The 12201-nt window shown below is 40.5% G+C and overlaps 1 protein-coding gene across 1 annotated transcript in view; it reads left to right on the top strand.

Moving 5' to 3' along the window:
* The window catches only part of LOC309362159 (glutamate receptor 3), a 206118-nt gene extending 196277 nt beyond the window's left edge, over positions 1–9841 (top strand). The window contains exons 15-16 of the mRNA XM_081897719.1: positions 3319–3583; positions 6998–9841. Coding sequence (XP_081753845.1) covers positions 3319–3564 — 246 coding nt within the window. The 3' untranslated portion in view covers positions 3565–3583; positions 6998–9841. The remainder of the gene's footprint in view (positions 1–3318; positions 3584–6997) is intronic.
* The last annotated feature ends 2360 nt before the right edge of the window (positions 9842–12201 follow it).

The raw sequence follows: 12201 nt of genomic DNA, 5'->3' as shown, positions 1-12201 counted from the left end.
AAGGGGTGGAAAAAACTGGGGAGAATTGAACCACTTTGTTTCCATGGAGTTTATTTAACAGTGTGTGCCGATTACTCAAAGCGATATGGGCAGGACCTGGTGATCTAGCGATGCTCTAGAATTTTAACTTTTAAGGGGTTTACGATTCCAGTTTGCCTGCAGTACGAGATAATTTCTTTTGACATTTGTGGCCAGGAACCCTGCTTTATCGCTTTGTATAGTTTTAAAGTAGTTTAAAGCTTGAATAACATAAAATAACATAATATAATGTTATTTATGTTATTTCCCACGTGAAGAACTCCTGTAAACCTTGCAGTATTGAAACTCAGTGAACAAGGCATCTTAGACAAGCTGAAAAACAAATGGTGGTACGATAAGGGTGAATGTGGCGCCAAGGACTCGGGAAGTAAGGTCAGTCGCTGAAGGTCTTTTTGTACTGATTAGCAATCACATATATATTTATATATATATATATTTTTGACCCGCTGTTTTATTTTATACCAAAGTTATTCTCCAAAGTTAACTATTTACATTCTAAAGCATTGAGGAAAACACAACCCATCCCCGTCAAAAAAGAAAAAAAAAGGGCAGGGATTTTTATTTATTTTTTTATTTTTAAGAGAACTCCATTTTTTTAAAAAACTCAGTAAAAATGACAGCCTTTTTCTTTTGCAGTATCAAAGGCGCTAGTTGTAAGTACATTTTTTTATATATATACTCAGGTTGACCCCTCCCTCCAAAAAAAAATATCTCAAACTGGTATTTCTACTTTAATATATACCTACAGAAGTTCCGTTTGAGTCCATGTATGATTTTTTTAGCCTCCAGTTTGCCTTTATTTTCCATAAATTTTCAAAGCTCATCGATTTTATTATGAAATTCCGTAACTCCTTTCCATGCACAATGATATTTTTTGAACAACAAATGCATGAGTGTTAAGGATGGATATTTTTCAGAGGACTTCACATTAATGAGCATGACATATCCTTTTTTAAAAAAAGAAAGAAAGTCTGGAGGGGTTTATTTTTAAATATATATATAATAGCGCACTATTTTATTGCTGGTTCATTCCATAAATCTTAGCCATTCAATTTTTTTTTTATGATTATTCATCAAACCATTTTGCTACTGTATTACTTACATTCCATACCAGAAACTTTTGCCACTGCGTACTTTGATTTCCCTTTTATGGTATGGCTTTCAGCTTGTCACAAGCTTCACACACAAATTATGTTGCTGGGGCGGTGGGTGTGGACCATCCCAGTGGGGACTTCTCCAGTGGAACTTCCATAAGTTTGAAATGGATACTCCAGATGTAGAAGTGACCCAGGGGGTTTCCATCCATAAACGCTTTTCCTTCTTGATTTAGGAGAAAACATTATGCTTACCTGCTGTGATGAAACATGGAGATGTATATATAATGGAACAATTTCAAAAGGAAAAAAGAACTGCAATACCCAACCAGTATTAAATACTGATTTGGATGCATTTCTAAGGCACCAAACAACAGCCTGGTGTCCAGTTCCCATTGCAAACAGATGAGAATTGAACACCTGCCTTTCATTTGTGCCTTTGAAAAATTACTGTTATAATGACCATAATAAGAATTACTAGAAGTTTTTTTAGAGGGCTCCATTTTCTAGTCCTGCTGAAGTCAACTCATGAGTATTGATTCCAGCAGGGCTTGGAGATGGCTTCTTGTTAAGGTGAACTTTGGGCCGATGGATGTTTGAATGCACCATTGCAGGATCAGCCTCTTTGTAACTCAAACCTAAAACCAAAAAATCAGAAAGGATTCAAAATTTATTAAGACAGCCAAGCCCAGTCTTCTAAAATGTGTTTGTTTTCCCCTGGCTGGAAGGAACTGATCTATTTTGGGATGTGGTTTTCATTGTTTGGTTTTGGGACATTTGGGGGGGGGGGTTCCAAATTCGAAAGACATTTTGCAACTGCTTAAAGATTTTTGGTAAGCTGAGGCTTAACCTGCAACTTTTTAAAGAGTCCGTTTCAAATTTCTGCCGTAAATTGGTCTGGAATCCAGATTGACATCAATTACTCAGGCCTTGCCTACATGAGAGAGCTGTGTTGGTTTTAGATGAAATTAGCTGTCAGACTGGAGCAAGCCCCTGTGTGTGGACTGCTTTTTTGTTAATTAGAATGGCTTGTTGCCACTTTCTGCTTGCTGAGTTACATTTTGCAATTCTCATAACCGTGGAGGCTCATTTAGTCCTGCAACGTTAACAGCTGCTGATAGCTTAGTCACTGGTTGCAATGTGAGTCTTGGCTGGGAGGGGAACCCAGTCTCGCAAGCCCAAAAGCAGTCTGTCCACACTGAGACTTTAACCAGTTTGACTCAATCTGTTTGAATTCATATTCCAATGCACACCTGCACAGCCTTCTCATGTTGACAAGCCTTCTGATTTTCTTTGTGTCACAGCTCAAACCATAAGTATTCAAACAATTGAGAAACCATGTAGCAGGTAATCCAATTCAGCAGCAAAATGGTTATGATGGTGTCTCAAAACAGACAGAGAAATCATTAATATTATTTTTTCAAACAAAAGGTTTCCCCCCATTGCCTTGATGGTGCACCTTAGACAGTATAGATTGATTAATATTTTAAGCTGGGAGTTTTGTTTGTTTGTTCAATCCCAGAAACTCAAGTGAGAGCGTAGGGTTATTTAGCTCAGCCTGAAAGTAACTGACCAGCTTCATCAAACATAGCAACTGTTGCTACCAGATGTTGAAACAGCAAAAAAAGGTGATTCTTTTCCTCTACATTCTCCAATATCAACAGAATTAAAGGCCTTCCTTTAATTTTTTTTTAAATGAAAAAGCAGTTTTTTTCTGAATTCACCGTGCTATGTTCTGCTCCGCTCCAGAGGGGGAAATGTTTAAAAGATCAATAGAAAGGGTCAGGTTAGCACAGTGATATTCACCATGAAGCTGTGTGTAGTCAGCTACAAAGTGAATACCACTGGTTAGGGAACTATCCATATTGTTACCAGATACTGTATAGTTAGTATCAAGTAGGGGGAGATAAAACATTATTTCCTGGGTGTTCCTGCCTTAAGCCCTTTCATGTCATGGGACATTATTTGTGAGATGAATCTGGCAAGAGTGTTTTGGTTCAGCTGGTTACCTCTGAAATTGATGTAAAGATTTGGGTACAAAGAGTTCTAAGCTGCAAAATAGTGAGAGAGTGAGTTGTCTAAATACACATTTAGGCCTTCAAAGCTAGACACCTCTAGAAAGATGTTGTCCTTCTGTCTCTTTCCTTCCCGCTGCAAAACTAACCAACTGGTTCATTTTTCTTAGGACAAGACAAGCGCTCTGAGCCTGAGCAATGTTGCTGGGGTTTTCTATATTCTTGTCGGAGGTCTCGGCCTTGCCATGACGGTGGCCTTGATAGAGTTCTGTTACAAGTCACGGGCCGAGTCCAAACGAATGAAACTCACAAAGAACACACAAAACTTTAAGCCTGCTCCTGCACCCAATACCCAGAATTATGCTACGTACAGAGAAGGCTACAACGTGTATGGAACAGAAAGTGTTAAGATCTAGTGGTACGGCTAAAGGTCCAGTAAGCAAATCAACTGGTTTATGTTTTTGGTGTTCCCTGTGGTGATGTGTTGTTGGTGTTGTGTTCCCCAACGTGGAGTAACATCTCAGGATTATGCACATCAGAAATGGGACACAACACAGTTGATGCCTTTCCAACATGTGTTCTAGCAATGCCATGGGAACGGCAGTAGTAGTTGATTGGCAGAGCACCTGATTCACATGCAGGAAGTCCTAGGTTTGTCTCGGGCCCTCTGGCTGGGAAAGAACCATGTCTGAAATCCTAAGAGGCCACTGAGAGACATACCCAGTGAGATTGGTCAACATTCCGACTCCGTATAAGGCAGCTTCCCCACCTTTAATTCCCAAACAATTATTGGATTAATTCTTACACCATTTGCCATCCTGGATTTTCACTATGATGCCAGGACACTTTGAATGGCAGCTTCTAGGGCTCACCCAAGACTTGCCACCACTTGAGAGAGATAATCTAAATAAAAACAGCACACACACCAGCGCATACTCAATGGAAAAATATCCCAAATTTATTAGCTGCCATGACTGGATGCATTGACATTGCAGCCTCCAACAATCACCTTAGTGCACCAAAAATTAATTTTACAAATCACACACACACAAATATGAAACACACACAAATATAAAACAAGATCACATGTCATTAAAAAATCATAATAAACAATAAATTGAATTTGTTTGCCCTTAAGAGGGGCCCTTAAATTTGTCTCCTGAAGCAGCCGCCTCATTTATCCTCACTGGAACTTTGGCACTGGGCATCACAGGTCTTGCCAGGATATCAGCATGCCCTCCAGCCTTACACATAGAGATGGACATCATTGATTATTCTTTCCTGACTTTCTTATGATCTTTTCCCCTTTCATTTATTAAAGGGAACTGTGGTGACTTCAGGTAAGTGCATTCTTGAGGTGTCTCCCCTGCTGCCAAAGCTGTGGGGATGGGGTGGGGGTTGGGGGATAACACACTGGTTTTCTACAATTATGTTTGTATAAGCAGCAAGGGTGAATGACAGGTGTGTATGTACATGGGAGTAGGAGTAGGGAATCTCCTGGTGAAGACAAGGGCAGAATTCCCATTTATTGCTTTCTAACAATGATTAAGGGCTTACCCACACTAACCGTTCCTTCATGCTTTCCTGGCACAGTCCAACACTTTAAAGCTCTGTGTTCGAGCACCCTTGTTTCTTTCTTTCTTTCTGGCTCCAGAGCTTTGCTCCCTGTAAAAACACACTTTCAAAAGCTGAATCAGAGCAAACGACAATCTGCAGAAAACCATTTGTGGACCGTTGCCTGGAATGAGTGGGGCAAGAAGTGGATAAGCCCTAACTCCTATCTCTACTGCATTTGAAAGGTCACAGTAATGTGCTATAGCATTAGCAATCATCATTTCTCTAGCTATAAGTCATAGCATAGATAAAATGGCATTCAGAATTCAGCTACAAATTCGTCTCTCTATTTTCTGCCGGTGCAAGCAAGGAAGAATGCAAGGTGACATAATTTTCCTTGTCTGATAGCAGAAAGCAAACAGGCTCACTTGATGTAACATAAATTCCTCCATGGCTAAACTCAGTCCCATCCCCCCACCCCACACACAGAGATATTTATATACAAGGTAATATAATGACAACATCCTCTGTAGCTGTTCCAAAAGTAATTTCTCACAACGGCCATCCGGGAAGGCAAAGGTCATAACATTAATTCTTAATTCAGTAAGGCAATTCTATTTGGAGCTGAGGTTATTACTCCAAATAAGTAGATACAGCCTTGATAATTTCAAAGAAAGGTTAATTAGCATATCAGTAAAGCGGGTGGTGCTGTGGGTTAAACCACAGAGCCTAGGACTCGCCAATCAGAAGGTCGGTGGTTCGAATCCCTGTGACGGGGTGAGCTCCCGTTGCTCGGTTCTTGCTCCTGTCAACCTAGCAGTTTGAAAGCACATCAAAGTGCAAGTAGATAAATAGGTACTGCTCCAGCGGGAAGGTAAATGGTGTTTCTGTGTGCTGCTCTGGTTTGCCAGAAGTGGCTTAGTCATGCTGACCACATGACCCGGAAGCTGTACGCTGGCTCCCTCGGCCAATAAAGCGAGATGAGCACCAGAACCCCAGAATCGGCCATGAGAGTAATAGCCTATGAGTTATGCTCAGTAGTAGGACATCTGCTTTGCATGCAGAAAGTCCCAAGGTCACTCTGGCATCTTCAGATAGAACTGGGAGAGGCCCTTGTTTGAAACCCTGGAGAGTTATTGCCTATTAGTATAGGCAATAGAAATATAGATGGATTAATGGCCTGATTCAGAGTCAGGCAGCTTCCTATGTTCCTTAAATCCACTTTGCAAACTCATCTGCAAACCTTGAAGACAGCTACATATATGGGATTCACATGCTACATTCCATGAGTTCATTATTTGTGTACCTGTATACACACTTAGAATCATAGAATTGTACAGTTGGAAGGGATCCTGAGGATCATGTAGTCCAACCCTGTGCAATGCAGGAATTTCAGCTTGATCATGCAAGACAGATGGCTATCCAACCTTTGCTTAAAAACCTCCAAGGAAGGAGAGTCCACCCCAGGGGGTCTGTTCCACTATTGAGCCGTTCTTACTGTCAAAGTTCTTCCTGATAATGAGTTGGAATTTCCCTATTTGTTGATTAAAGCCATTGGTTCGGGACCAAGGCTCCAGAACAGGAGAAAACAAGCTTGCTCCATCTCCCATGTAACAGCCTTTTAGATATTTGAAGATGGCTATCATCTCTCCTCTCCGTCTCCTCTTTTCCATGCTAAACATAGTCAGCTCCTTCAAGCGCTCCTAGTAAGGCTTAGTTTCCAGACCCTTGATCATCTTGGGTGCCCTCCTCTGCACACATTTCTGCTTGTCAACATTCTTCTTAAATTGTGGTGCCCAGAATTGGACACAGTATTCCAGGTGTGGTCTGACCAAGGCAGAATAGAATGGTACTATTACTTCCCTTCATCTGGACACTGTACTTTTGCTGCAGCCTAGAATAGCATTAGGGTTTTTTGGCTGCTGCATCACACTGTTGACTCAAGTGAAGCCTGTGGTAACTTGACTACCTTTACAGTTATTCACATGTAGCATTCAGCAAGTGTACAGTCTGTGTCCCTGTGTGTTCAAGAGTTGAGCTGTACTCATCAGCAAGTGTACATTCTTTCACTCAAACACTTGTTCATGTGTAGAGACAGCTTGCACCTGTGTTCAGTGTAATGTGTGAACAAGTCCTCTGTTTAGTTGGATTTTGTGGTGCTATGTATTTTTCAGTATAATGCTTGAGTAACTAATGTTCAGATCATTTCTTCCCTCGTCCCTGGTTTTCACCTATGCCTTCGTGATAACCTCCCTCTCATGGGACACAGCTGAGATAGTTGCATTCTCATTGCAGATCCCGCACTTATGATGGCATGCAAAGGAAGGAGCTACCAAGATCCCAGCAACTTCAGTGATCCTGACCACCTGAGCCAATTTTACTCCCTCCCAGATGTCGGGTCTGACACATTATTGACGATGGTGCAATGAACTCTTCATAGGAATTTTATTTTTTCCTTCAGTGCCTTACAGGAAATTCTTAAGACTCAAAAACAATGCAAACCATCAAAAAAATAGTCTTGCTTTGCTTGAAAACAAAACAAAACAACTACTACTACTACTACTACAAGAAGAACACAGATTGATAAGAAGATGATATTCTCATACATGGAAAGAGAAAGAGAGAAAAGTATTCTTGTAAAAATAATTTTAACAAAAGTTCAACAGAAGCCATTCTTTGATACCACTGCACAGTATATATGGACGTTAATTCTTTTGAAAAGAGACAAAAGGTTTTCAAGTGCCCCCTTTTATCAAAATATTAAGCTGTTCTTAATATTATGCCTCAGAATACCACTGCTTGTATTCTTAGGGCAGCCTGTTAACCTAACTCTGTGATTTCCTGTCACAATGTGTTGCTTTGTTCCTTCCTTTGTGATGGTAAGGATCCTCTTTTGCCATTTCCGCTCTAGATCCTGCCTCACATTTTAAGAAAATGCATATATCTGCTCCAACAAGTGAATGTAACATACAAACAAAACAAAACAAAATGATGAAAATATATGGAGGGGGGGAGGAGGTGTGTCAACCAATCGAAATAAAACATCATGGAGGCTCATGCATCAATTTGTCAAGGAAGGACCTGGTGTATCTTACAAAGGAAAGTTTTCAAGAAGGAAAACACAAGAGGACAGGCTAGAAATGCACCCATGTCCTCTATCATCTGCAAGTGCATTCTTATTTTTATTATTAAAACAAAAATAAATAGCATCACTAGTTTTGAGAAGAATTCATTCCATTCCATTTCCTGCCACATTTCACGTTTCTGTGCGATATATCTTTTGGATGTTTATTGCTGGCACCGTTGTCCCTTCTCCATTCAGCATTTAATATCAAATGATTATAAGTGAGAGGACTGAAGAATACAGTTGTCCCCCATAACGCAGTTTCAGAATCTCCATCTTTTCTTTTCTTTTTCCTTTTCCTTTTGTAATAGTTAGGATAATAATAATGATGATAATGATGATAATAATTTTTTTAAAAGAAAAAAAACTAGCACTGTGCTCAGACGATGCTTTGTGGATCAGCCTCGCTTTGTAAAAAACTAAAATTAAAAACATAACACAGGATGGTACCTCAAAAGAGACCAGCTGGTCCGACTCGTAACAAAATGCTCTAGCATTACTATTGCTGGTAGTTATTATATTCTCAGCTGCTGCCAATCATAATTTCATGGCTACTTTTTTTCTTTCCTTTCTGAAAGATACTTAGGGTTCATCTTCAGTTTTCCTAACAGATATAACGCATTCCAGTATATACAGCTTAAGATACGGACTGCATTTATTGCCTTACAGCTTTTTCAGATGTAGGATGTGCTCCACCATAGAGTCTAGCAGAAGTCGACAACATTGGAAGAGCTCAGGGGCAGAGCGTGTGGCTGGAGTTAGAGAAGATACCAGGTCCAATTCCTGGAATCTCTAAATGTAAAAGACCTCAGGTAACAGGGTGAAGGAAGACCTCTGAGTCTGGAATCTTGGGGAGGTTTTTGCTCCTTAGAGTAGACATCCTTCCCGAGGTGGACCAATGGTCTGACTCATTATGAAGCAGCATCATATGTTCATAAGCTGCATCTTTAAACAAAAACAAAAAACAAAAAAAACCCATTGTCATTTACCAGATAGACAAAATACAAGTTAAAGGAGTCATCTACATACTAATTACCTCTAATTATGACAATATGTGCAACTGGTAGTTCAGCAAGGGTTTCATTTCACTGATAACATACTGGATATTAAACAAAATTTTAAGAAATATTATGAATAATATATTTTTTCTTTAAAATCAAAAAAGGAAAAAATGTTTGAAAGAGGTCACTGAATATATTTGATAGCTCATTAGAACAAGGCATATAAAGGTCACTGATGATATATTTGATAGTTCATTAAATCAAGGGATATACTATAGGACTTGGGGGGGATACGTTTTCACAAATGTAACATAAAAAAAAATCATCAGAGAAAATTCTCCCATAGAATAAGCTGCTGCTCATGTTTTTACAGAGGTATTAAGCAAAAAGAAGCTGTACTTTTTCATGAAACTGTGATTCTCAATTTCTGAATGCTATAATGTTCCAGCAAAAGGAAATGCAAAGCTGTGCAAAATGTTGTATTTAAGTTTTAAAAAAGGAAAAAAATAGACATTTTCTTAGATGCTGTATAAAAAGAAATGTATGTTTGTCAAATGAAAATAATTTTTCAGAGTGGAGACTTCACACTAGTGAAGGGTTTGGTAAAAGGGTTGTTATTTTTAAAAACATGCATGTTTAAATAATTAAAAAATGTCAATTGCTTAAAAAAAATCCTGCTACTAACTTCAAGCTCTGGAAGTTCAGCAGTAGCCAGTTGAGAATTTTTTATTTTTATTTTTTCCCCTTTTGTTTTTAAAAACAACAACAAATCTTTTTTAGGTTATTTCTTTATTCGGTTGTTAAAATTGCACTTCAGTGAACAGAAGAAGAAGAAAAAACCCTGCCAAGCGAAACTCATGGCTGTCAAAAGTGTAAAACTGCATGTGTGGGCATAAATTCCTATGCCTCATTTGAATGAGGCATTGTACAAAGAGTTTTAATACATTTTGTAAATAAAATTGTAAAGAAAACAAAATTAAAAAAAACTGATTCTGAACTTTTGCCTAAAGCAAACACTTGGCTCAGTAGCCTGTTTCATGGATATTACTAGCAACTTACACCCAAGCAACTGCAATAGTTTCCACCATTCTTCTTCTTGTTGTTGTTGTTGTTGTTGTTGTTGCTTAGTTGTTTAGTTGTGTCCGACTCTTCGTGGCCCCCATGGACCAGAGCACGCCAGGCACTTCTGTCTTCCACTGCCTCCCGCAGTTTGGTCAAATCCACCATTCTTAAGAACCCTTAAAAAAGAAAGGAAGAACAAGGTTCTAGGCCTCATCTATACAGAAAAACCTGGGGGTGTACTTCGAATTTCCAAAATAAAACCATATCAGCAATTGCTCACAGGTTCACTAAATACAGTTTTTATCAAAAGGAATTAGTTGTGTTGAAATGACAAAATAACCATCCACACAATCACCTGACAACTGTAGGCAACTATCAGGGCTCATCAGCAAAGATACCTACTCTCTGTCTCCTGTGTTAGGTGCTAGGGTCTTTGAGCCACCATTTAAGAAATCCCCACAATTCTCCAGATTGCTAATTCATTAGGGGCATTATGGGAAATTTTACATGGCATCTTCTAATTAGGGATGAGGGAGACATTTGAATTCAGCTCACATTTGAAGGTACACTTACCTAATCTGCACTTTCTGAAACAAGACGCCAACCAAAACACAGCTGTCCTTGGAAATCTGCTTTTCTGTGAATTTAGCAATGCGGTTCTCCAACCAAGATGCAGGGGGAAGGTATGCTTATGGGCTGGGATGAGCTGGAATCAGACCTATAGAATCCCATACACTGTTGGTTCCAGATTTCAGATGGCTTCTTAGGCATGACACCGTCTATGGCGCCCCATCCTCAATGTATCTATCTCCTCACTGCAGCAGATCCAAAGGGGTTCTTGTCAGACAGACCACTTCTAGGGTGAAGACCATCTACAGATGCCTGATCATGCTGACCCCCTGTCACCAGAGGCGAAGCAATCTGCTCCAGTACCTGGACCGGCACTCGTTCCAGGGGGCGTGGTGCACATCCTGGGGTCATGTCACATGTCACAGGGGGTGCTGCTGATGGGGGGCAGCATTTTGTCACACACACCCTTGGAATGGCACCCAGGGTGCCCCCCACATCAGAATGCCCCTGCCTGTCACCAGGCTTGGTCACATAAACTATCCCACTTAAATAAACAGCTCGTATCTACAACATATTTAACCAGCAGTATGGTCATTTCTGCAAGGACTGTAGGGAAGTTTGCCTTGACCCATAGTCCTGCAAGTCTTGCAGTGGGACCAATGGGTGGTGAGCGGAATTAGCAGCAGGTAAGATGTGATGTGGAAAACCCAACAGAGCAAGGGTTAAGGAGAACCTATGGTATACAGAGAGCCCACAGGTTGTACAAAATCCAGGGATCTGACCCACAGTGCTATTTTTCTAGAAAAAGAGGTGCCGGAACTCATGCTTGTTCAATGTTGCCCACATGAGAGATGCCGGAATTCAGTTCCCATAAATTTCACCTGGAGAAAAAAACAACCTGCTGGCACACAATGAGCTAAGCACAACTACAAGCAAGCACCCAATGTGGGAAGCAGGGAGCTGGGCCTGCCAACCAGTAATAAAGAAGAAGAAGAAGAAGAAGAAGAAGAAGAAGAAGAAGAAGAAGAAGAAGAAGAAGAACCCAAAATTACATTATATGCAGAATCAAAGCACATTATATGCAGAATCAAAGCACAACTACAAGCAAGCACCCAATGTGGGAAGCAGGGAGCTGGGCCTGCCAACCAGTAATAATGAAGAAGAAGAAGAAGAAGAAGAAGAAGAAGAAGAAGAAGAAGAAGAAGAAGAAGAAGAAGAAGAAGAAGAAGAAGAAGAACCCAAAATTACATTATATGCAGAATCAAAGCACTTAGCCATGCTAGATTTCCTTTCTTCTTCACCACTAACAATGGTCCTCCCTTTTGGCCAGCTGAACACCACAAAGTTGCTGCCCTTTTGAGAGACATCAAAAACCAGAGGTAGGAAACCTCAGACCGAAAGCCACATTCTAGCTGGCCTTATAAACTCTAGGCCGCTCCCCTTGTCCCCAGGCCATGCCCCCCACTGGCCTTGCTTCACATGCTCCTTGAGCATTTTGGGCTGGATGGGATGTGTGTGCCATGACTTTTGCTTGCCTTGGTGGAGACTAGAAAGGGGCAGTAGTGAGCAGTACTGAACGAAACGAATGAACTGAACTGAACGAAAAGAATGTTTGCATTTGTTGCAGTGCCCGCATTTGCCCCTGGCTCCACCTGCCATTGTGATATGGCCCCCAGAAGGTTGGTCAGAAGGAATGCGGCCCCTGGGGTGGGGAACAAAAAGGTTCCTCAACATTCCTGCTG

The sequence above is a fragment of the Podarcis melisellensis genome, assembly GCF_964234715.1.
Source record: "Podarcis melisellensis genome assembly, chromosome: Z".
Lineage (NCBI taxonomy): Eukaryota > Metazoa > Chordata > Lepidosauria > Squamata > Lacertidae > Podarcis > Podarcis melisellensis.
This window is presented reverse-complemented; position numbering and strand designations above follow the sequence as displayed.